A 23368-nucleotide genomic window follows, 5' to 3' on the forward strand; every position below is an offset into this window, starting at 1 on the left:
GGGAAATAGGTGAGAGAGATAAAGAGGGAGTAACACTGAAAAGAAAATGCCTTTTCAGCGGGCAGAGGGTTGCAGCTATGTCAAGGAGAGAGAGTTTCCTTGACATGATTCCTGCTTTTAGGTCCTCTGCAAGGAATTATATAATTATATGGGTAGCTCTTGGTCAGTGCTGGGAACAGTTTGAGCTGGAATCAGAATAGAGAATCTTCAAATTGAATGAGTGGCCCTGGACTAATCTCCAACTCAATAGAGTTGGATAGAAGTCTTCTATCTCCAGATCAGGCTAAGTAGGAGTGGTCCTGAACTCAACTAGTCCCACCCAGATAACAGAATGAAACCACTTTATCTTGATTCCCTGGGGTGGGTCTCTCAGAGAAGAGCTTCTCTGAAAGCTTTCCCCACAAAGTCCAAGAGAGAGAATGAGAGAGAGTTTTGGGTCTCCCCTCATCAGTACTGTTTACTTTTTTTGGAAAACCTATGTAATAAATACTACACATCATTTTCAAAGCTATCCTGCTCTTTTGTTTCCTTCTAAATTTTCTTTTGTTCTCTGTTGTGCATTTTCCCCCCTTCCCCTTTACCCTATCCTAGAGAAGCCTACCATTATATATGTACCATTACATATATGTGTATATATTATCTATATTTATCATTCATATTATACATACTTTTATTTATCAGATTTTTCTCTGAAAGTAGATTGCATCTTCCTTCATAGGTCCTTTCTAGTTGACTTAAGTATTCATGCCTCTCTTCCCCCCCCTCCCCCTTTTCCCTCTCTCATTGAAAATAAAACAATTAAATTTAGGATTACACAAGAATTGAAAGTTTCTACTATAAACGGGAAGAGATTCTTCAAATCTCAATTTTTTTTTTTTAACCTATTGAGGTATTTGATCCTGTTTTAGTCTTTATTTGTATTTAAGTTAAGAATTTTAAAAATGTTTTTGAAAAGTAAGAAAAAAAGAATGCTCAGAGATTGATGTTCACATGTCCAAGCTTAGCTTAGCTGAAATGTAGAGTGCATAGAAAAGAGTGATGGAGAAGCACTCCATACAAAAACCTTCATTGGTTCTTCTTATCTATAAGATAAAATTCAGACTTCTTGATCTATCTTTTAATACTATTCACAATCCAACTCAAACTTACCTGAAATTGAAATAGTTCTCATGTAGAAGTGTAATATAGTTAGGATCTTGACACAGAAAGATTATATTTAGCTGTGTGGCGTATATATTGGAGAGAGGAGTGAACAATTAAAAGGCTATTATAATCCTCTGGTTAGAGCCTAAACTAGGGTTTTAGCAGATAAAATTAGAGGAAAGTAGGAAACAAATCATGGAGTAGATAGAAAAAATAAAACTTTAGCAACTTTTACTGGATAAAGAAAGAGAAGATAGCATCTAAGCTAAGAGACAAGCTGATTCTATTGCACAATTTTCTATGTAGTTTCTGAGCTGATGTCACGATATAGTGTGTTTTTAGATGGGGACAGATAGCATGGGGAAAAGAGACAGTATGTGAAAAATGTTGATAGTACTTTGTCTCTTATTTTTCTCTTCCTCTAATGAATAGTCAACAAATATTTCCATATCTAGTAGGTGCCAGGTGTTGTACCAAGCACTAAGGATACAAATTAAAAAAAAAAAAGACAGTCCCTGCCCTCAAGGAGCTTACCATCCTTAAGAGCATAGAAGACAAAACACAAAAGGAAGCTAAGTTTTCTATAAAGGGACAACTTGGAAGGAGTTCTTTGCTTCATCTTCTGGCCCTCCAGTCAGAAGAGAGAGATAACTTAGGATGCTAAGGCAATTTGTTCAATGACTCTTTATGACTCCATTTAGAGTTTTCTTGGCAAAGATACTGGAGTGGTTTGCCATTTCTTTCTCCAGCTCATTTTACATATGAGGAAACTGAGGCAACAGGGGTTAAATGACTTGTCCAGCTAGTAAGTATCTGAGGCCAGAGTTGAACTCAGAATAATAAATCTTCCTGACTTCAAGCCCATTACTCTATTTACTGCATCACCCAGCTGCTGCTTGCTGAGCTGATGTTGAGTATCAAAGAAAAAGAAATGTGTTACAGACAAATGAACTGACTCTTAGAATGTACAGAGTCTTATCTGAAATCAGAGACATTGTGAAAATTTTGATCTGAATTTAACCCAATTTCCAGTTGTTTACTCTGACCCTTCTTCTTGGAGAATGACAGTATGGGATGAGGCAAATCCCTTTTAGTTAATCTAGATCAATGGTTCTTAAACTATTGGTCTCAAGACCTCTTTGTACTCTTAAAAAATTATTGAGCTCCCCCATCACAGCTATGTTATATAAGAGTTATATGTCTTCCCATCTGCAAGTCTAAAATGTCTTGTGCTCTTTAAGTTTTGCATAAAATACTCAGTCACATTAGTCATTATTTTGTTGAGGTTGCCTTATAGAGCAGAAGATGGATCTGAGAAACCTGCAGACTGCTTGTTTCTGGGATCCAGTTCCCACAGAGGCCAGAACAAGTCATATATTTCCCAGAGTTGCTTCTTGGGCTAATCTTGAAATGTGTGTGTGTGTGTGTGTGCATGTGTGTGTGTGTGTGTGTATGTATGATGATAATGATAGTGATAATGATGGAAGAATGAATGGCTTAAAAGATGGGATTATGCATTAGCCCAAAATTAGACATTGATTAGGAAATAAATAATCTAAGCCCTGGAAGAGTAAAGGTTATTGGGACAGAGGTGGGATAGAGAATGTGAGAAAGCTCTAACTGTAAAATGGAGGAGTCTCTCCTTTCAGAAGGTCCTGTAGGACAGAGAGGAAGTAGATATGAAGAGGGAGAAGCTTTAAGAAAAGACTTAGGACCCCCGTGCCACAATGTGTGTGTGTGTGTGTGTGTGTGTGTGTGTGTGTGTGTGACTCACAGTGTGTTCTTTACCTTATCTATCCATTAAGTTAGAAACTCAGGGAGAGAAGATGGCAGAGTAGGTTAGAAAAACAAGAGCAAACAACTTTTCACCTCTGCAAATTTCCTCCACAAAAAGACAGAATATTGCTTCAGAGGGAACACTGAGAAGCAGAAATAAATAGAAGTTGGGATAAAACAGTTGTCCTCCTAAGATATATTGAGAAGACTAGAGGAAAGACCAGACTTCTAGGGTCAGAGGTTCAGCCTCAGTGAAGTGCAAACATCTACAGGCAAATTCTGAGAAACCAAAAAACAAGCCCTGTGGATTTTTGAGTTGGGACACAGTCTCAGTTTCAGGAACTTTCACCTTATGAATTGTATGGGGGTTTGAAGGCTAAGTAGGAGAAGATTGAAAGACCTTTCACTATCTAGGAGTGCCAAGTACAGCTATACTGATCAGACTGGTCCTGTGCTATGACGGTTGAGGAGAAGGAGTGTGAAAAAGAAGGAGTGCAAAGGGACAGGTCCCGCTCTGTGTGGGGACTAGCAGGAGAGAAAGTCTTTGTTTCAGTTCTAAGTCAGTAAGGACAACTGTAGGTATGCAACCACTGAAGAGACCCAGGGAGCAAGAGCTTTTGCAGGACAGCTTGGCTGGGTTTCCTAGCCATAGCTTAGTGGTGGAGAGGAGAGTCCAAGATTGGGCTCCAGGGCAGATCTCAGAACAGTAAGAAGGACCCAAATTGAGACTAAAACTTGTTTATATTAATAGTTGTTAAACAAAAGGAAAAATGAATTAGCAAAGGAGAAAGAATCTAACCATAGATAACTGCTATGGTTTTTGAAAATGATCTGGGTTCATATTTAATAAAAGATAGTTGAACTAAAAAAACTACTCCTTTTTCAATAAGAATTATCAAATCATCCTAAGCACAATAAAAGGGAATTGTGGCACAAAAAGAGGAGTGAGAAGGAATAGGGTAAATAAAAAGAAATAAGAAGGATAATTAGGAAAAATACGAAGGAGGGAAATACACAAGTAATTATAACAGGATGTGGATGAAATGAATTTACTCATAAAATGGAAATAGATCAATATTTTTAATTCAACAATATGTTGCTTTCAAGAAACACAATAAAAATGAGAGATATACACAGATAAAATAAAGGAGTAGAATTTATGTTATATTAAAAAAGCAGAGGGTAGTAATAATAATCTCAAAGTTAAAATAGATATAATCAAAAAAGAAAATAGGGAAACTACACTATATGTGACCAATGTTATTCAATAATATTGTTTTAGACCTCTTAAAATAATTTGACAGTATAAAACATCTGAGAGCATACCTGCCAAAACAGACACAGGAGCTATATGAACATAAACATAAAACACTTTATACAAATAAAATCAGACTTAAATAATTGGAGCAGTGTTTATTGTTCATGGTTAGGTGAAGTCAATAAAATTTGAAAAAAATGACAGTGCTACCAAACTAATCTATTTATTCAATGCCATTCCAATTAAATTACTAAGAAATTATCTTATTGAGTTAGAAAAAATGATAACAAAGTACAAATGTCAGGAATTTCAAAGAAACCCGGGGAAAAGAGATGTAAAAGAAGGAGATTTAGCAGTATCAAACTTTAAATTATATTATAAAGTGAGAGCACTGTTGAGGCATGAAATGGATAATTTCAATTATTTTAAATTGAAAATTTCTTATATAAATAAAACCAGTCTAGCTAAGAGTAAAAGGAATGCAGAAAATTAAAACAAAACTTCTTTAAGATGATGGGGTTGGGGTTGAGGAGAAGCAAAAATTAAAGTAAAAAGTATATAGCAGAGAACAAAAGAAAACCTACAAAGAAGTAAAAAAGAAAAAGAAAAGCTAGGTAGTTTTGAAAACAATGTGTAGTATTTATTATTTAGCTTTTCTTGAAGTGGAAGTTGATCGTTTTGCATTGAATCTTTTCTTATTGTCCCTTTTTCCCCCCTTTTATCGTCTTGTATTTATGTTTAAAATGAATAATTTTTTTTAAAGGAAAGAAAAAAAGCTCAAGGATAGAACAAGAGGCAGAAATGGATGGGTGCCCAGAGGAGGAGTAGTTGAGGTGGGAGGTTTACTCCAAGGTCAGGTTTCAGGCCTGAGGCAGAAACAGAGCCTTTGGACTTTGTGGTGGCCACCTAACAAGAGTCCTCACCTATTAAAAGATACTATCTCTTGGGACAACTACAACTGCTTCCATACCCTATTCAGTTGCTGCTTCCTCAAGTGCCTAAGCAAGGACAAAGAACAGGAGTGAGGTGGGCTCATGAGGGTGGGATCTACTAAATCTAGGAGGCTGAGAACAATACTAAGGTGGGACAGTGGAGAATGAGAACAATGAGAACCTGTAATTTGTTTCAATAAGGTAAAGTCAAGAGGTGGAGCCCAAAGGTAACCCTAAGGGAGTGAACTGTGGGATGGGATTAAAAAGATTTGAGACTAATGAAGAGGGTGGAAAAGGGTAAGAGAAAGAGAGCTCTAAGCTACTAGTAAATTCAAACTAGACTTTGAGAATGCTACATGATGAAGTAGAGAGAAATAAATTGAAGGACATGGAGGTATAAAGCCGAAGACACTGAGGCAAGATAGAGATTAGAGAGGTTGGTTTTTTTTTTTTTTGTTTGTTTGTGATAATATTAGCTTTTAGGGTGGAGAGGGGAGAAATGAGCAAACAGTTTGACTTTTTTATTCAATTTTTTCTCTTCCCTCCTAGTTGGTGGAGGACTAGATTTTCCTTCCAAATTCTTGGTGCTGTGTTTATGAGAAATGGAAAAAGGGGTATTTCTGTTGCATCACCCTTTCCTTTTCAGGCTCAAGTGGCCAAGATTTGAAGGTACAATTCCATTCTGTGGCATTTCTGAAAGGGAGGTGGGGGAATTAAGCCTCCTTCTAAAGATTCCTTTTTTTTTGGACTTTTTTGGGCTGGATCCCTGTTTTCTTTTAAAGAACTGAGGGACACATTTAAATCTTCCTCTCTAGTTCCCTTCTTCTTTCTAGGAACTAAAATCTCACTTCCCTGCCTGCTTCAACTCTAAAGCTAGAACATGACTAAAGGTCAAAACTCAAGAGGCGTAAGCTGCAATACCTGAAAAGAGCACACGGGGGCGTCCAAAACACATGAAGAAGGATTAGATGGAAGTAAAAGAGGTGATGTCTTTATGAATGTGTCTATATGTTTATGTCTTTGTGCCTCTTTGCATGAGTGTGTGCATGCGTATAGGACTATGTACATCTGTGTGGGTGTATTTGAGACTGTGATGGGAGACGGTATTTAATAAATGTTTTTATTTGAATACATGTTTTCTTGAAATGTGTGTGTGTGTGTGTGTGTGTGTGTGTGTGTGTGTGTGTGTGTGAATGGTCTTTCTGTGTCCCTGAGCCTGTATTCCGGGAAATAAGAAACCATAACGTATTGACTCCTCCTTTCCAATGTCTTCCACTCCACGTTTTTGGGTGTCCCCCTCTTCAGCTCCCTCCCTCCTCCCCCCAGCCCCATGTTGGGTGAAGAAACTCTGGTCACAAGGGTTAAGTTGGCTCTGTCTTAGCCACACTAGCCACACCCTCAGCATGGCCCTGTGAGAGTGCATGAGACTATATATGTGTGACTCAGAGTCTAGGAAACTGTCAGATTCCGAATGAAACTGTACGTATATATGGGTGTGTCTGTGTGACTTTAGGTGCATATTTTATGTGTTATATGTACATATATCTATACTTACATGTATATGAGTGTATGTGTAGTGTTCTAGTATATAAGTGTGTTCTACTGTCTTCTTCTGTGTGTGTGTGTGAGAGAGAGAGAGAGAGAGAGAGAGAGGGAGAGAGAGAGAGAGAGAGAGAGAGAGAGAGAGAGAGAGAGAGAGAGAGAGAGAGAGAGAGAGAGATGGTGAGGGACAGGGAGGGGGAGAGGGAAAGAGGAGAAGGGAAGAAAAAAGGAAGGAGGAGGGGAAAATGGAAATGGGGGGGGGCTAGAAAATTAAGGATGCACAAATTCTTGGGTCCCCCCTCAGTTTGCTCCTACCTTTCAGTAGGGGTATTTATATGTGCTTTCTAGAGGTCTCTCTGAGCTGTCTCTTTGCATGTCTCTGTCTCTGTATCTCTCTGTATCTCTGTCTTTTTCATTCCCATTCTTGGTGACTCATCTCTGCGTCGGTCTCGCCCTCCCTAGTCTCTCAGGACTCCCCTCCCCCTCCATTGGTAGCTAAGACCCCAAAGATGGGGACTAAGAAGACAGGTCACTAAATCCAGAAGCTTATCTTATGCTTCTGTTGTCTTAGGGTTTCCCCAACCTCTTCCCAAGTCTTTTCAAGACCCCCACCCCTTATTGGGTTGGGGATTGGGATGCCGATAGGGCAATGGTGGGATTTTCGGAGTGCCCTGCATCACCCTTCTAAATATTCTTTCTGAAGTCCAGACCCCTATTTCTTCCCCCTCAGCAGCACCCCCCGCCCCCCCCCCCCGTCCCCCACCCCCCACCCCTTGCTGACGCACTGAGAGGCTGCAGAGGTGAGTCACCGATTGGGGGAGGGCGGGAGGGAAGGGAAGGGGATATGGAGTCACTGGACCGAAACCCCCCTTCTCCTAAACCAAGGACACAGTTTAGGAATTCATTGGTCTTTCCACTCTCAAGCTTTTGTCATATTCTGGCTATTCTACCTCTAAAGCCCTACCCTATCCTTCTACCTTTCTATAGAGAGAATGAGACTCAGAGGAAGTTAAAAAAAAATAGAGACTATTACACAGAGAAAGACTACATCTATACCCCCAAATATCTCTCTACCTCAGTCTCTTTTTCCCTGTCTTTCTTTAGCTTTCTATTCCTGTGTCTTTTCCCTGACCCACCTCCCACATCCCCAGGGCTTGCCCCATCTCATTTTGATCCCAACCTATTCCTCCTCCAATGATTGTTAAAGACAATCAAGGTGTGAAGGGCACCAGGTGGAGCCGGGCGAGAGAAACTAAATTAAAAGGGAACTGATAGGGACAGAGATATTTGTCTTAAGAGACAAGAAAGGGTGTATTTCCTCCAGCCTCCTTCCTTTCCACCTCCACTCCAGTTACTTATCACAGAGAAAAAATAATAAAGTAGACCCTTTTAGTCCCAATTCTCCCCCCTCCCCAACCTTACCACCCAGAGCCCTCATTTTCCAGCATGAAAAAGTATTCTTGCTAACTCCCTACCACTTTGGACTGGGTGTTGGGGTAGGAATGAAAGAGGAAGAGAGAGAAGAAGGGCAAATTTGTTGTGGGGCAAGAAGAGGGGGACCAAGAAAAGGAGTAAGGTAGGAGTATAAAAACTTATAGAACAGAGAAATAGAGATAATAACCTAGGGAGATTATGACATAGTAGAAGATATATAAAAAGATACTCATAATAGATGTCTACACAGATAAGAAAACCAGGAAGGCATTCATTCATTTACTCAGGCATTCAGTTCATTCATATGTTCCTTCAACACGTATTGATTTAGTATCCACCTTGGGTAGGCATGTAGACAAAGGATGAAAACATGTAGCAAGAAGAATGATTATACATATACAACACATGCATTGCCATTAACACATACAAAACCCTAGATGCCTAGAAATTAGCAGATACAGAATTCAAACACATACAGATATCTAGAAACACAGACACACATCTGAATGTACAGATACAGAAATGGAAGCATATACCAATGCACACAGCTTTGAAGAAATACTCCCACAAACAGAACTCCATATGCCTAGAATCACAGCAACATCGAGCTAGCCTTCTAATACTGAGAACAGAAATACACTGATTTTTCCTCTCTCTCCTTTCCCCCTCCTTTATATAATGTATCTTTCTGTCTCTTCATTCTCCATTTCTGTCCATGTCTATCTGTCTCTCTCAGTTCTCCCAACCAACCCCACCCATTTACCATCCCCCTCCATAAAGGTCTTTGCCATATCTGATTCATTTTCTTCAGGAAGGTAATGTGACTCTCTCCTTATTCTCACTCCATCAAACCTATTAACTGATCAGTAAGAAGAGCAGAATAGAACAAATCAAAGAGGTCCTAGACAGAAGAAAGTGGGGTGAAAGAAGAAATTTAGAAGTCGATAGAGGGTCATCTTTCCTACTCCTTCTCCAAGCTCTCCCTATTATTCCTCCACACATTTCCACTCTCCATCTCATCTTCCCCATTCATCCATCTCTCTCTCTCTCTCTCTCTCTCTCTCTCTCTCTCTCTCTCTCTCTCTCTCTCTCTCTCTCTCTCTCTCTCTCTCTCTCCCCCCCCCCAATTTTATGGGCATTTCTTTCTGGGAAAATAAAGCTGCTGATGGAGCTGACAAGCCACTGGTGGCTTTGGAGAGAAAGCACGTGAGTATGTGTGTGAAGGAGTGGGGGCTGGGGTTGGGGCAGAAGAACTGGGGGAGGAAGTGAAATAATGTTAAAAAAAATAAGGAAAGAAGATGGGAATGGAAGGAGAAAAATACTATAAAAGTATATTTGAGAGAGTCAGAGAAACGGAAAGCTCGAAAATCACAGAAACAGAGCGAGATAATCAGAGACACAGCTTTGTGTATATATGTATCTGTGTCTGCATCTCATAAAGTGTCTGTAAGTCTAGTCACTCTCTTGCTGTCCAAGCCCCCACTTCTTTCCCTTCCAAACAACGCCCTCTACCCTACCTCAACATCATTCCTGTGGACGCAGCACATCTCCCTCCGTCTCCCCCTTCCCCTATACCCAGCTTCCGTTCCCCCACCCTACCCCACCCCACCCCCTCCGCCCACGGCCGGTCTCTCTTCACCGGACCCGGCTTGCTGATGGATTCTCTTTGCGCAATCTGTGCGTCATCGTCCCCCTCCCCTCTCCAGCCGGAACCTCCAGCCGCCCTGAGCCCCCCAGGACAGCCCCCCTTGTCCTGGCGGCGCAGGACAAGGACTTGGGGGTAAAGGAAGGAAGCAATGGGGAAGGTATGGTCCTTGTCACTTAGGGGTTTTCTGAAATCAAACCGTTGCTTTCAAGAATTTGGAAAAGCAAGAACTAAATTCCATAGCTTATCTTCATAACCCCCTCCCCTTATGGACTCGCCCTCCAAACGTCCTTTCCTTCCTGCAAGAAAGGAATGAGATGGTGGTGGAGATGGGGGTTGGATGAAAGAGAACAGAGGAGGCGGGGGCACTAGGACTATGGGGGCAGCAGTCTGTGGGGGTGGGGATAGTGAATAGAAAAGGCAAAAGGACACACTTTCCCTACCCACTGGCAAGAACAAATAGAACCACATGGTCTACTCTTTCAAATGTGCCCACTCAGTCCCCTTCCCCTTTCTCCTAACACACACACACACACATCCTTCTCTCCCCCCCACTAATCACCAACTATAGACCCAAGTACACGCACCGTCATTCATTCACACTCAGACACGCTCAGCACTTGAATCCACAAACACATGCACAGAAATCTGTCTTTCTTTCATTCATAATGTGTATGGCATAAACAACTGGGAGCTTTCAGGAAGCATTCTATCTGCCTTGATTTCGTGTCCAGCCACTTTCCGCTTCTTCCGTCAAGCTCTAAAACCCTACTCCAATTTAATCTACAGATTGATCTTTGCGGCAACTATGGGTTACATTCACTCCCTGGGCTTATATATTTAACTCCCTCTGCTCCTCCCCATTTTCCTTCCTTCCTTCTTTTCTTTCTTCCTTTTTCCTCCTTCCCTCTCTTCTTCCTTTTTTTCTTCCATCCACCCATGCCCTCCCTCTCTTTCCTTCCATCCACCCATTCCCTCCCTCTCTTCTCATTCTCCTTCATTCATTCACTGCCCTCCTCCTCCAACCCCGTGTTCGCTTCATTTATTCATTCATTCATTTCCCCGGCGTTAGGCTCTAGAGTGCCAGTTAGTCCTCACTCTTCAATGCGCAGGCTCAGAATAGGGAGGAGGAGAAGAATCTTCCAATCACCGGCCGCAATTAGGGCTCCTCCACCACTCACCCCGCTTCCCCATGAATGAACATTGACGTCAATCGGGCGGAGAAGACCCCCCCATGTGATCTACTGGCTCCTCTTTATAAAGAGGCGGGGCGGGCGCTGTCCAGCGTGCTGAAGCTTGGGGGAGCAAGCTAGCGAGAGAGACGGAGAATCGACCGCGCGAAGAGAGACCAGCTGGAAACTGACCGAGGCGACAGTCGAACGCAGCTCAGGGATCGAAACCCGGAGCATCTCCTACCTCAAAATCCCGACCCTTCCCATTCCTCGAATCCTAGCTGGTAAATACTATTCTGTCAGTCTGTCCACTCCCCTACCCCCCACAGAATTGGCTATGTGCTGAAAGGCTATCTCCTCTAGTTTGGGGAAAGGGGTAGCGCTAAGGGGGCCTTAAGAAGATAGAAGGGAGAATGATATCCCCCCTTTTCCCAGATAGAGCCTCCTACGCTCGATCTGGAGAGTCCCGTGGGGAGCAGATATTTTTTTCTCAGCCTTGAAGCAACGTGGGCGGTGACAGGAAGATAGCTCCGAGAAGGAGCGGGGGCGAGGTGGAGGTGGGGGAACACAGACGTGAGCGTTGCCAGGCGTTCCCCTCCCAATTTTAGGACTCCATAGATTATAATAGCCTTATTTTCTCTCAGGATCCGTGTCTTGACACTTCTGGGTTTGAGAGAAGTCGAGATAATAGGAGTGAATAGCACTTCAAGGATAGCTCCTAGACAAACGCTAGATTTTGAGATTGCGAAGGGAATTTAAGGAGCAAAGAAGACGTAATGAAGCCTTAACAGCTTCTCTCGTTTCACTTGCCTTTTCCCCACTTTATTTTTCTTTTCTATAGAGTGGAAATCATTCTTTTCCCAGTCTCAGCCATGAGATTCCCACAGCTGCCCGCTGCCGCCCTCTTCTGCCTCTTGCTACTGATGGACAGTCTTCAAGCAGCGCCCCCGGGACGCCCAGAGCAGTCGCTGTCGTTTCCCATATCTGAACACGAAAACTTGTCAGCTGCAGAAAGGAAGCCAGAGGAAAGAGAAAGCCTAGATCCAGAGACAAGGGAGCAGAGAAGCCCAAAACATGAGTCTGAGGAAGAGGAAGATCTATTCCAGGGGGTAGATCCACGGGCACTGGCCGCGGTCTTGTTACAAGCGCTGGATCATTCTGCCTCGCCCCCGGCTCCAGGGGTCTTGCAGCAGCCGCGGCCGCCGCATCAGCAGCAGCAGCAGCAAGCAGAGGATTTGCTAACAGAAACTGTGCGTAGCCAGACTCACAGCCGCCCGGCCCCAGAAATAGGGGTACCCCCGACGCTTTCTCGTAACTCAGAGGAGCGCAGCTCGGAGAGTTCGGATCCTTCTGAGGAACTGGAGGCACTTGAATCCCTGCTCCAGGAATTACGCTCTTTCAGTCCAGGGAATGCTAAGCGAGAGCCAGAGGCTGCTGCAGCTGAGGCGGAGACACATACCCACACATTAACCCGAGTCAACCTGGAGAGTCCAGGACCTGAGCGCGTATGGAGGGCTTCTTGGGGAGAGTTTCAGGCGCGTGTCCCTCACCCACCCCCATTTCCTCACCGCTTTCAGGAGCAATTGCTTGAGGGTGTTTCTCTTCCTGAGGTGGGACAGGGTGAGAGTGAGCCTGTTCTAAAAACACGCCAGGGAGAAAATATCGCTTCTCTCTATAAGGTGCGCCAGATTGAGAATGCACCTTTCTCCAAAATGCGCCGCCCAGAAAGCGCAGCCATGAATAGGCTTCCAGGTGGAGGGCGCCTCCTACAGCGGGGTCTGGCCCAGGTAGAGGCAGGTAGGCGGCAGGCTGAGGCTACACGACAGGCGGCAGCCCAAGAGGAAAGATTGGCTGATCTTGCCTCTGATTTGCTGCTTCAGTACCTGCTGCAAGGCGGCGGTGGCCTGGAGCGAGGTGTGGGGGACCGCGCTCTTCAGGGGGAAGGGGAGGAGGAGAGAGAAAGGGAGAGGGAGGAGGAGGAAGAAGAGGGTGAGATACGAGGTGGGGAGGAGGATGAGCAGGGAGATGAAGACGCTGAGACAGAGGCTGAGGAGGTCGAAAGGGGGCGGCAGAATGCATTACTATTTGCAGAGGAGGAGGAAGGGGAAGCTGGGGCTGAGGACAAGCGCTCCCAAGAGGAGACACCAGGTCAAAAGAGAAAGGGGCAGGTAGAAGAAGGGGAAGAAGATGAGGAAGAGATGGACCCGCAGACAATTGACAGCTTAATTGAGCTATCTACTAAACTGCACCTGCCAGCAGACGACGTGGTCAGCATCATTGAGGAGGTGGAGGAGAAACGTAAGCGGAAGAAGAATGCCCCTCCTGAGCCCCTACCTCCCCCTCGAAGCCCCCTTGCGCCTACTCATTTTCGCTCCCCAAAGTCCCCTCCACCCCCATCTTTCCCCGCCCAGGATGAGATGCAGGATTGGAATGAGGTGATCCCGCCCTGGGATCGGGATGAGGTGTTGCCCCCGGAGCCCAATTACCCTTTTCCTAACTATATCCAACCCCGGACACTCCTTCCACCTTTCTCATCCCCAACCCGCCACCACTACTACCACGCACAGCCCGCAGAGGGGTCGCGGTATCACTTCGGCCTTAGCCCACAAGGGCGTCGGGGCGAAGAGGAAGAAGAGAAGCAGCAGCAGGAGGAGGAGGAGCTGGAGAATTATATTGAGCACGTGCTGCTCAGACGCCCCAGCCTGTTCCCGTGACTCCGATTTCCATACGTGACGGTCTCTTCCCCTATGCGAACCTCCCTAAGCCTCCCTCTGATGTTGCTGTTTAGTGTTGTGCATGCAGTTCCCTACCTTTTTTTGCGGGGTGGGGGAAGTCCCACCCCTCGTCCCAGCTAACTTGGTCTCACCCAATATACCCCCTTCCCTTTAACTATCTTCGGTGGGAGACAAGTACCCCACACTTGTAGTAGAATCAATGAGGCTAACAGTGGGGGAGAAAATACCAAGAAATCGTAAAAGGAAAGGAGCACGAGTCTTCAAACTCGAGAGTATGGAAAACTCCCCGGTGTCCTTTTAACTCCAGCCACAAGTGATGTATCAAAGGAGCAACTGAAACTGGACTGTACAGATTAGTTCTACACTCGTCTCCCCCTCGGGTCCCCGGTCCCTTTCCCTAAGCCACCCTATTCCTCTTCCAATTTTCCCAACGGTGAATAATAATAAAAAGCAAAAAACAAAAAAGCAAAAAAGCAAAAAAAAAAAAAAAATACCAGTTGTGTATGCTGTGAATCGCAGCCGCCCCAGACCCCAGGGTTTTCCTAGGACCTCGATCCACTCTGCCCAAACTGAGACAACTCAACCTCTTTCTTCCCTTCTCTGCTGTAAATACTCCTCATGGGGAAAATAGTTTTGCTAAGAAATAAAAGTGACTATTTTATTAGGACGTTTTCTCTTTTATTTACCATCCCCCACCCACTTCCTCTCAAAAAGATATGGAAATATCAAACACCTACCTTCCTATTCTCTCATTGGGCATTTCTTTCTTTTCCACCCTACGGAGGCAGAGGAGGCAATTTCATCAAGGGTCAATCAAACCTTAATTCATCCTAATCTTAATCTTTTCTTGGAGGTTGTAAGTTAATTTTCTTTTTCTATGCTCACCAGGGCAGAGGCTTCATAGACTGGAGGGGAAATCTCTGGTGTGATGGGGAGGGGGCAAAAAAAGTATGTTCTTGAAAGACCTTAGCATCTACAAATCCAAACCTGGGCTAACGGCAAGCCCTTCTCTGAACACTTTAGCTTTCTTCCTACAAGATAAGAGTCTTGAAATAAGGAAACCCCTTCCAGAGGTTTTTCTCCTCCTCAATGGGAAGTTGGTGGAAGGGACAGGAAAACCAGCAAGAAGAAAACTGGACTAGAGACTAGGGTTCCAAAGCCATACAATTTCTGCATGACCTCAGACAAGTTCTTAGTTATACTTGCACTGTTCTCTTGAGAGGAAAATCTTTTTGTGAACCTTAGAAGTGTTACTTATACCATAAGCAGAAAGTCCAGAAATGATATTCCTTTTATTTCAGGAGAAAAAGAAAACAGCGACAGATAAACACCCTTTTCCCCTCCCTCCCCCTAAACTCCTTTTGGGGTTCCTCCAAATTCTCAACAGGCCCAAGCCTTCCTGGATCCCTTCCCTCAGTCCTAATATTTAAAAAGTTAGCTTATGCTCTTCCCTACAATTCAAACCCCACCTTAAAAGGGTCAGGGGTTCAAAATATAAGGAAAGAGACACCCCTCTTTAATATACTAACAATTCCTTTTCCTAGGAAAAAATGAAGACTTGGCTGATTGGAGTAGGGAGGGGGAGGAAATGGAGATATGTTTATTTTTCTTTGGGTAACTGGAGGGCTGAAAACAATTTTCCTTTAACCTGACATATTTATATATTTACAGTGTATGTGAGAATGGAATAAGATTTGGGTGAACTGAACAAAGTTCTTAGAATGGGGGGGACAAAGGAGGGAGGGGGAAAGAGGGAGAAAAAGAGAGAGAGAGTGAGACAGAGACAGAGAGACATTATTACACCTCTCTTCTTGGTCATAGTCCTTCTCTACCCATCCAATTTCTCAAACTTCAACTGGGAAAAGTGAAGAACAGGAAGTGATAAAAGTCAGAGAAAGAAGGATTGTTTGAAGGATTCCAGCCCACAGCTCTCTCCATGAGAAAACTGAGAGCAAGGGAAGGGTATTCCACAGGGAAAGGGGATCTGAACATGTGTGGACTTTGAAGCAACCAACCATGCCTGCCAAGGCATGGCAACCCTGCTTTGCATCTCCCATTGGGGTGGGAAGCTATGCCAAACCCATCTCCTCCAGGACACTTCGAGGTGACTCATCTTCCTAAAGAAATTAGAGATAGGATGAAGAAGCAATGGAATGACCGAAAAAAGGGAGGATAGAAATAGGAATGGAGACAAGAGATGGAGTAAAAGAGGGACAAAAAAAAAAAAAGAAAACAGTGAAAAGGAGAAAGATTGGGAGACAAAAATTGGGGAGAAAATCAAAAAGAAGAAAAGAGGGAGAAAGGGAGGGAAGAGAGAGACAGAGACAGAAACAGAGATAGACAGAGAGAGATGGAGACAGAGATAGAGACACAGAGACAGAGAGAGAGAGAAACAGAGAGAGAGAGAGAGAGAGAGAGAGAGAAAGAGAGAGAGAGAGAGAAAGAGAGAATGTGAGGCCAAGACTAGGACAGCTAAGAGCTTCCCATAAGGAAGCTCCCCAGTCCTCATTAATTCCCACCCACAGCACACTATGTAGAAGTGTGCCCATCACCCCCTAAAAACCCCAAAGCCAAGAACATAAAAAAACTAAGTACAATAAGCCTGGGTGACACAGATAATAGGGAAGTAAAATGATATAGCACAAACACTAGCCCTGGAATCCAAGGATCAGTGCTCAGCTCTTGCCTCTTTTGCTTACTACCTGGATGACCTTGGGCCCACCCCTTAAGCTCTCTGGCCCAGTTTCTTCCTCTGTAAAATGAAGGGATTATACTAGATGGCCTTTCAGGTCCCAGGGCTTTAGGTCTATGATACCATAAGCATTAGGTGCTAAGTGACAGGAGAACCAAATTTCAGGGGAGAGTGGAGGCTTAGATGAGATGGTTAGAGACTAGTAGGGTATTCATAATGTTGCAGGCCAGGATCCCAGATCCCTTTAAGGGAATGATGGGCAAATGGGAATGTAAAAGAACTGGGTAGAGGACAAATGAATAGAGAAGCTGGACACTCACTGTATGAGGCAGTTTAGTTCTTGCCTTTCCTCCCACCAAAGAGCTGAGGCAGCGCCCCCTTCCCCCCCCACCTCCCCAATCCCCTCCCTCCCAGTGAGCTTTGCTCATCACTGCGGATTCTGGTGACTCATCTTCCTGCACCAGAAGGCTGGGCGGCAGTAGCACAGAGGGGGCTGGTGGCCTCAGTAAACAGAAAAACCAATAACTAATCTTCTTTGACCCTAGCCTATATACCCTCTTTACTGTTCACAAACTTAACATCCTGGGGACCAGAAGCTACACCGAGGATGTATGAGAAAGTTAAAAGGAGAGAATCAGGGTCACATTCCCTCTTCCTTTCATATCACTTAACTCCTCAAAAGTCCTCAAGGACAGAAGGTACAAAAATTGGAAATATAAACATTTGGGATTTCTATATCCCTTTTAAGATCTTGCTTTTGGGGTTCTGGCCATAAAGTTGATCTGAGTAATTATCAATACCACAGGGTGGTTTCTCTTTCTTCCAACCCCTGGAGAATCCCCATAAAATGGCAGGAAAGGGCCAGTGCCAGGGGCAGGTAGGTGCAGAAAAGAAAATGCACCCCATCATTCTTATCTGCACTGCTCCCACTCCATACCTCCTGTAGTAGATCTGCTTGTTCTATAGCCTTTAGCACACTTTTCTTAGAAGTATCCTGGACATCACCACCCATTAGAAATTCATCCAAGATGAAGTAAGCCTTCTCAAAATTGAAGATGATGTCAAGTTCACATACCTAAATAATAAGAACACAAATTTAGGGCCAGAAGGTACTTTAGAGATAATCTAATCCAATCTCTTCTGAATAACAGTGATGTACAAAATTTAAGTGATTTATCCATGGAATGGAAGGCAATAAGGAGAGCTAAGATTCAATCTAATGTCCTTTGATTCCAAATTCAGCAGTTTCCCTACTATACCATCCTAGGAATGAGTCAGAGAATGGATCCTTTCAATCCTGTTGTCACCTGTTTCCCTTTCCCAAATCCTTTCTTTATATTCTTACCTTTATGACCTTCCTGTCCCAGACTTCTCGTCCTACCTTTCCTTCTTTTAGCTAACTTCTTTTCATCCCATAACAATCCTTGTTCCTTTCTTTTCTTTACTCAACTTTTGCCATACCCATCATCACTAATCTCTTTATGCCCCCTTCAAGTTCTGAGTTTCTCTCCTCAACCTTTATCTGATGTTCACAGGCTCCAGAATGGATATTGAGGATCATGTCTAATTTCTTCATTTAACAGATGAGGAAACTGAATCACAAGTTGACTTGCCTAAGGTCAGAGACATGATATGGCACAGACAGCATTCAAATCTAGATCAAACTCCCAAATCAGTTCTTTTTCTACTAATGTCAGTAGCATTAAACTATCTCCTGCAATCTGAGATTTGAACTGTCTTTCCTGATTCTGAAATCTAATGCCCATAATGCCCATACCTTGGGGACTGAAGTAAATGTCTACTTTTTCCATTTCCACCACAGGCTCATTAGGAGACATGGCTAATAGGCTTAAATCTTTATAAAAAGGATTACTGTTCTTATTGCCTTTAATTCATCTTCTGATCCTCTTGGAGGAAGCCTAAAAGGTTCCCTGGTTTTGGCAGAGGGAGATGGTAGGTAGTGAAGCTGGGGAGAAACTTACACTGCCAAAGTATTTGTCCAGGAGTTCCACATATCGATGGATCAGTTCCAGTGTGATGAGCTCATTATCCTGGCCCTCAATGGCACAGCAGAAGTAGAGGCTGGCATATCTGGAGAAAGGAACACATTGTACAACTGAGGGAATAGGATAATGGAATCAGGGTTTCTAACCCTCTAGTCCCAAGCACTTGTTTCAGCCTTTGGTCCCAGGCATCTGATCCTCAAGATTCTAGTTCCTTTCCCAATCTATTTCCTCCCTCCATACCCTACCCACTTCTTCCTGGGGCATTTGGTACCCTGTAAGAACAGATCTCAAGATAATGTTAGAGGAGTGGTTCTGCCAGACACCTCCCTTTGATTTTAGGAACAGACATATGGGATGATATAAATTTTTCTTTTTGCCCACTGACCAACTATGTCTGACTTAGTAAGAAACTGAATTACTTACTTGCTCAGAGGAACAGAATGTGTGCTATAGAGGCTTAGAGGCAATATATATGAGGCTGCTAAATAAGGCTGGAAGAGGGGGAAGAATCTGCCAATCAGGGATCCTATCCCCTATACTGTAGGAAGTCAGGTTTTAGAGATATAGGGGAGAAAAGTTTGTGAATGAGGGTGTGGTCATGAAAGGAGATTGAATTTGGAGACATTTCTTCTTTATTCTCAGCCCTGACCTATTCTCCATTGTTAATGATAAGGGCCTAGTCCTGAAGCAGCCCCTCCTCTCCCATACTGTTAACATCTCTAAATGCCCATTCAGCATGATCCAGGCAAATGTGAGATGAAATAAAGATTTTTAAGAATTGGGTATCACCTCTTATAGACAACTTTGAGGTCTCTCCATTCCAGGAAGCTGCACATCTTGGGCTTTCTGGCCAGGACGACCTGCATAAGCTCTCGAACCATCTTTTTCCTCTCCTTGTCTGACATAGCCAGGTACCATTTCTGCAGCCGCAGCTTCCCCTGCCGGCTGAACAGCAGCATGAACCGCATCTAGGGTGGGGTGGAGGTAGTAGTAGTGTTTGCAGATTTGGAGGTCTGATACACAGCAATGAAACCATGTGTACTAGCTTCCAAGTTTCCTATTTCTAACCCAAGAAATCCTGTTTCTTCCCCTCCCCCTACCAATTTTCCCCACCCCCAATATGCAGGTATCTAGGACTTAACCCTCTCCAAAGAAAGAAAGTTTCAGAAAGGTAGATTTTGGCTCAATAATGAAAAAAGTCACAAAGCGTTTTCCAAAAAGGAAATGGTCTGCTTCAGAAAATAGTTCCCTAATCAAAGTTATACCATAACCTAGATGAACTGTATATGGGAAAGGGATCTTTGAGTTAATCTAGTTTAGCAGTTCTTAAACCTTTTTTTGGACCCCCGGCATTGTGGGCAAGAATAAAGATCCCTTCTAAGAATATTTTTAAATACAAAAAAAAAAAAAAAGCATTGGTTTAAAAAGCAAACCAATGACATAGAAACAGTCATCAAATTAAAAAAAATTTTTTTCATGGACCTCAGGTTTTAAATTAAGTTGATCCAACCCCTCCTTTTAGAGAAGGAAATTGAAGCCTAAGGTAAAAGAAATTAAGGCTTAAGGTAAATGAGGTAGCAAGTAACATAACAGAAATATGAACCTTGATCCTCTGACTGCAATGCAAAGTTCCTAGAATTCACAATACCAAAGGGGTTGCTTCAGGTGGGAGTTGAACTAGATAAATGCACTGTGAAGTTCTTTATAGTTTGGGGATTCCTAGAACTAGCCAGCCTACTCCTAGATTCAGACACTTCCCCCTTCTCTCACAAAGCTCTCTCTCTCTCTCTCTCTCCCTCAGGTATTTAACTGACATATTCTCTTACCCTTTTCTCTCCAACCCCCTTTCCCTGGGAGAAGCTACATATATACATCTCTATAATTTCCCACTCCTAATATCTTCCCTTGGGTAGACCCACTCCTGATTTCCCTAAGTCATTCAAGATACAGGAATCGAATCACCTAGAAACCTGAACAGGATTATTTCTTCATTAGGAAACAAAAAGCAATGTTAGGTTAAAACATATTTAATTTTCTGGGTTGGATGGCAAATACTGACTGAAATTTGGGGAGGATGAAAGAAGGAAAATGGAGAAAGAGAAGATGATATTGTCTTTCCTACTCCAAGTAGCCCAATATCAAAGATACCACCTGTCTGAATGGTCAATTCCTTCTTCTCTGTAGGCTATGGAACATACAGGAGTTGCACGGGAAAGAAATGGGTCTGGGTGAAAGGGACAGCAGGCAGAGAATGGTAGAGAATGTATTATTAATATGTGTGTAGGCAAACTACACGACAGACTAGGGAACAGAAACTGGTGGGAATAGCTATCGGGATTTAATGAAAAAATCGAGTTGCTGGGTTGGGAGGAGAGAGGAAAGGAACTTGATGCTGGTGGGGAAATGGGCAGGGGCACTGAGGTGAGGGTGTTTGAACAGAAAAGGAGGGTAACAAGACCGGAAATTACCGTAGGGGTGTTGGTGAAAGGGAGCCTGGGTGCGTATGGGAGAGCTGTGTGCTGAGAACGAAAGGGAAGGGTCTGATTTGGTGAAGGGTAGGAAGGCAGGATGGGTCGTGGGGAGTTGGACCACCGGGTTTCCGAGGGCGTAGAGCCGGAGACCCAGAAACTTCCTCCACGAGATGCCTTTCTCTCCACCCTCTAGAAAGGCGGGTGGGGAGAGAGAGGTTATCACCCCCGGGACTGACCATTATCCTCTACCAATCCCCACAGACTGGCGCCCACAGCTCAGGCCAAGTCCCTAGGTGCCTCCAGTCTGAACCCCACGCCCACGCACGGTCCGACTGGAAGGCATTCCGGGGACACTCCCCCCACGCCCCCGTGCTGATCCAAGGGCTCCCACAGCTCCAGACGCCCCCTCCCTGCAGTCCCTACGGACCGGGCGGGCGGGTGGGGTGGTGGTAGTGTAAGAAAAGAGGGTTTCCACCTGGGCGGCGGCGCTTTTTCTTGGATCTCCTCTCCTACCCCCCTTCCCCTTGTAGGCCAGCCTGATTTGGCGAGGGCACCTCTGGGGTTGAAGAAGCGTGCGCCGCCCTTACGGGCTTTGGCCCCCAAGATGTCCCAGCGGGTGTAGCCCACGCCCCTCACTTCCCCTCCCCCAGCTTCGCACTCCCTACCATCCTGCAGCCTCTGGCACAGCGCGTCCCTCTTCGGCCACCGTACGGGCCAGCTCCACTTCCTCTCTTTCCCTTTTCTTATTTCCCCCTCCCCCCGTGCCCGCCCCCTCCCCCTCCCCCTCCCTCTTAGCCACAGGACCCCAGCCCCACCCCCTTTCCTCCAGGTGGAGCCTAGCTTCTACCCCAGCGTATTGCGTAGGCGCCGGCGCCTAGGGGTGCGGAGGCGGGGCGGTGCCTAAGGTGGAGGGGAAAGAGGAGGAGCGGAAACCATGACAACACCCTTCACTGGGCCTTGCTGTACTCGGCCCCCCTGTTGCCCCTAGCAACTGGGAGACTTTGGCCAGCAATAATGCAGAGATTGGGTAATTGGGAACTGCGGGGCCTCAGGTTTCTGAGAGATGGGGGGGGGGGAAGGCGGGAAAAGAGTTTCGCTTTGGAGGCGTTGGGGGGCAGGGTGTAGGCGCTGTGAGGGTTGTGATGGAGGGGAAAAGCAAAAAATAGAAAGTGATTTGGACTAGAGAGACAGGGGGAGAGAGAGACAGGAGATAGGTTCAGAGAGACAAGAGACAGAGGGAGAGGAGGGGAAGGAGAGAATGGGGAAAAGGGGAGAAGGAAGGAGGAGAGAGACACACACAGAGACAGAGAGAAAGGAGAGGGAGGGAGAGAAAATCCAAGGCAACAGAAGCACATCAGCAGATATCTTACTGAGCACTTACTGTATGCAAAGTCCTGAGTAGTAGTGATTGAAAGATGGACTTAATGTGGAATCGATGAGGTGATGCTACCGTCTCTGGGAAGGCTAAGATCCTACCAGTTATTTCACAGTATTGTACGTCACACAACTATTTCTGAAGTCCCATTAGTACAACATTTTCATTTATTTCTGGAGAAGTAAGATCCTTGCGGACAGAGATTGTTTTGTTTTTGTCTTTCTCACTGCTTAGCAAAGTCCCTGGCATCCAAGTGTCTAATCAATGAACACCATGAATTTATCTGTACAGATACTATAGGACCCACCTAGATTATAGCTTCCTCCATACTCTAGTAGTAATGAAGTGCTTTGGGCAAAAAAATGTCAACAAGTGGTCAAACATCTAGCCATGTTTTTATTTGCTTAGACTAGTCTTCAGATGACAGACTATTATTTACTAGCTTGTAGGACATGTTAGAATCTTTCCAGCCTGTTGGACATATTGGAGTTTGTGCACCAATGATATTGCCTTCAATAATTCCATGTTCATACCATGGCAAAGGATTTTACTGGAAGATTTTGTATTATGTGGATAAATATCAATGTAGATCCAGGGCTGTCCATCTGTTATCCCTTGGTCTTTCCATCACAGGCTCACTATCTTTACTGATCATACATTTATTTCCTAGACTCCATTCTTTATATCACTTCTGATATTGTCTTTGCAATATGTTGCTGTCTATCTTTCCATTGTTCTTTTGACTAATAACAATTTTGAAACTTTGAGTGTTAGGATGTATCATAGCTCATGGTTATATAGCAACACCTTTGCAAATTCATGATGGAAAGATGAATTTTTGTGTCAGGGAGTTAGCTTGGGATATTGTCTTATATAGTGGATAATTATTGAAAAGCTATTCAGTTTATTCTCTTCCTCTTTCTGAATTCTGCGATCAGGTCATTGCACATTTCTTGTCCAAGATACTCATAACCAACTGACTGGGCTACCTGTTCAGTTACATATTATAATCTGGATCTTCTGATTTACCTGTGCTAAGTCATTGGAAATTATGGTACTATTGCCAGTTCATACTATAGTGCATCTCATAAATGTGAGTACTGCTAGAGACTTAAAACTATGAATACTTTCTCATACAGTGGGGATTTTTAAAAATACTATTCCAGATCAAGATTGGCACCAGTCTG

The 23368-nt window shown here is 44.1% G+C and overlaps 2 protein-coding genes and 2 long non-coding RNA genes across 6 annotated transcripts in view; 3 read left to right on the forward strand and 1 right to left on the reverse strand.

Moving 5' to 3' along the window:
• Positions 1–3697: 3697 nt before the first annotated feature.
• On the forward strand, positions 3698–6238 carry LOC127559079 (uncharacterized). The gene is made up of 2 exons (XR_007953062.1): positions 3698–5778; positions 5925–6238. It is a non-coding gene; the product is annotated as an uncharacterized LOC127559079 (long non-coding RNA).
• Positions 6239–6489: 251 nt separating this feature from the next.
• On the forward strand, positions 6490–14304 carry VGF (VGF nerve growth factor inducible). 2 transcript variants are annotated; one of them, XM_051995954.1, is made up of 3 exons: positions 6490–6588; positions 10843–11186; positions 11744–14304. In XM_051995954.1, exon 3 carries the CDS (start codon positions 11775–11777, stop codon positions 13614–13616), a length of 1842 nt encoding a protein of 613 aa, XP_051851914.1. In that variant the 5' UTR covers positions 6490–6588; positions 10843–11186; positions 11744–11774; the 3' UTR covers positions 13617–14304. The 2 variants fall into 2 exon arrangements, with proteins under 2 accessions (XP_051851914.1, XP_051851913.1); XM_051995953.1 differs by lacking the exon at positions 6490–6588 and having other exon boundaries at positions 10725–11186.
• Positions 14305–14910: 606 nt separating this feature from the next.
• Positions 14911–21586, reverse strand: AP1S1 (adaptor related protein complex 1 subunit sigma 1). Of its 2 annotated transcripts, none has more exons than XM_051995955.1 (5): positions 21472–21586; positions 19125–19303; positions 18312–18420; positions 17267–17404; positions 14911–15754 (listed from the first exon to the last, which is right to left on the reverse strand). In XM_051995955.1, exons 1-5 carry the CDS (start codon positions 21472–21474, stop codon positions 15707–15709), a joined length of 477 nt encoding a protein of 158 aa, XP_051851915.1. In that variant the 5' UTR covers positions 21475–21586; the 3' UTR covers positions 14911–15706. The 2 variants fall into 2 exon arrangements, with proteins under 2 accessions (XP_051851915.1, XP_051851916.1); XM_051995956.1 differs by lacking the exon at positions 21472–21586 and adding an exon at positions 21282–21384.
• A 39-nt stretch (positions 21587–21625) lies between these two features.
• LOC127560958 (uncharacterized) overlaps positions 21626–23368 on the forward strand; it is a 44104-nt gene continuing 42361 nt past the window's right edge. Inside the window, exon 1 of the long non-coding RNA XR_007953438.1 lies at positions 21626–21833. This is a non-coding gene — a long non-coding RNA (uncharacterized LOC127560958). The remainder of the gene's footprint in view (positions 21834–23368) is intronic.

Source organism: Antechinus flavipes, chromosome 4, assembly GCF_016432865.1.
Source record: "Antechinus flavipes isolate AdamAnt ecotype Samford, QLD, Australia chromosome 4, AdamAnt_v2, whole genome shotgun sequence".
NCBI classification, from domain to species: domain Eukaryota; kingdom Metazoa; phylum Chordata; class Mammalia; order Dasyuromorphia; family Dasyuridae; genus Antechinus; species Antechinus flavipes.

Coding starts and splice junctions, on each gene's coding strand:
- VGF (XM_051995954.1), top strand. CDS start 11,775: ATGAGATTCCCACAGCTGCCCGCTGCCGCCCTCTTCTGCCTCTTGCTA.
- AP1S1 (XM_051995955.1), bottom strand. Junction 17,405..18,311: donor TGGACAAATACTTTGGCAGT/GTAAGTTTCTCC, acceptor CTTATTATTTAG/GTATGTGAACTTGACATCAT. Junction 15,755..17,266: donor AAGCAGATCTACTACAGGAG/GTATGGAGTGGG, acceptor TAATTTCTTTAG/GAAGATGAGTCACCTCGAAG.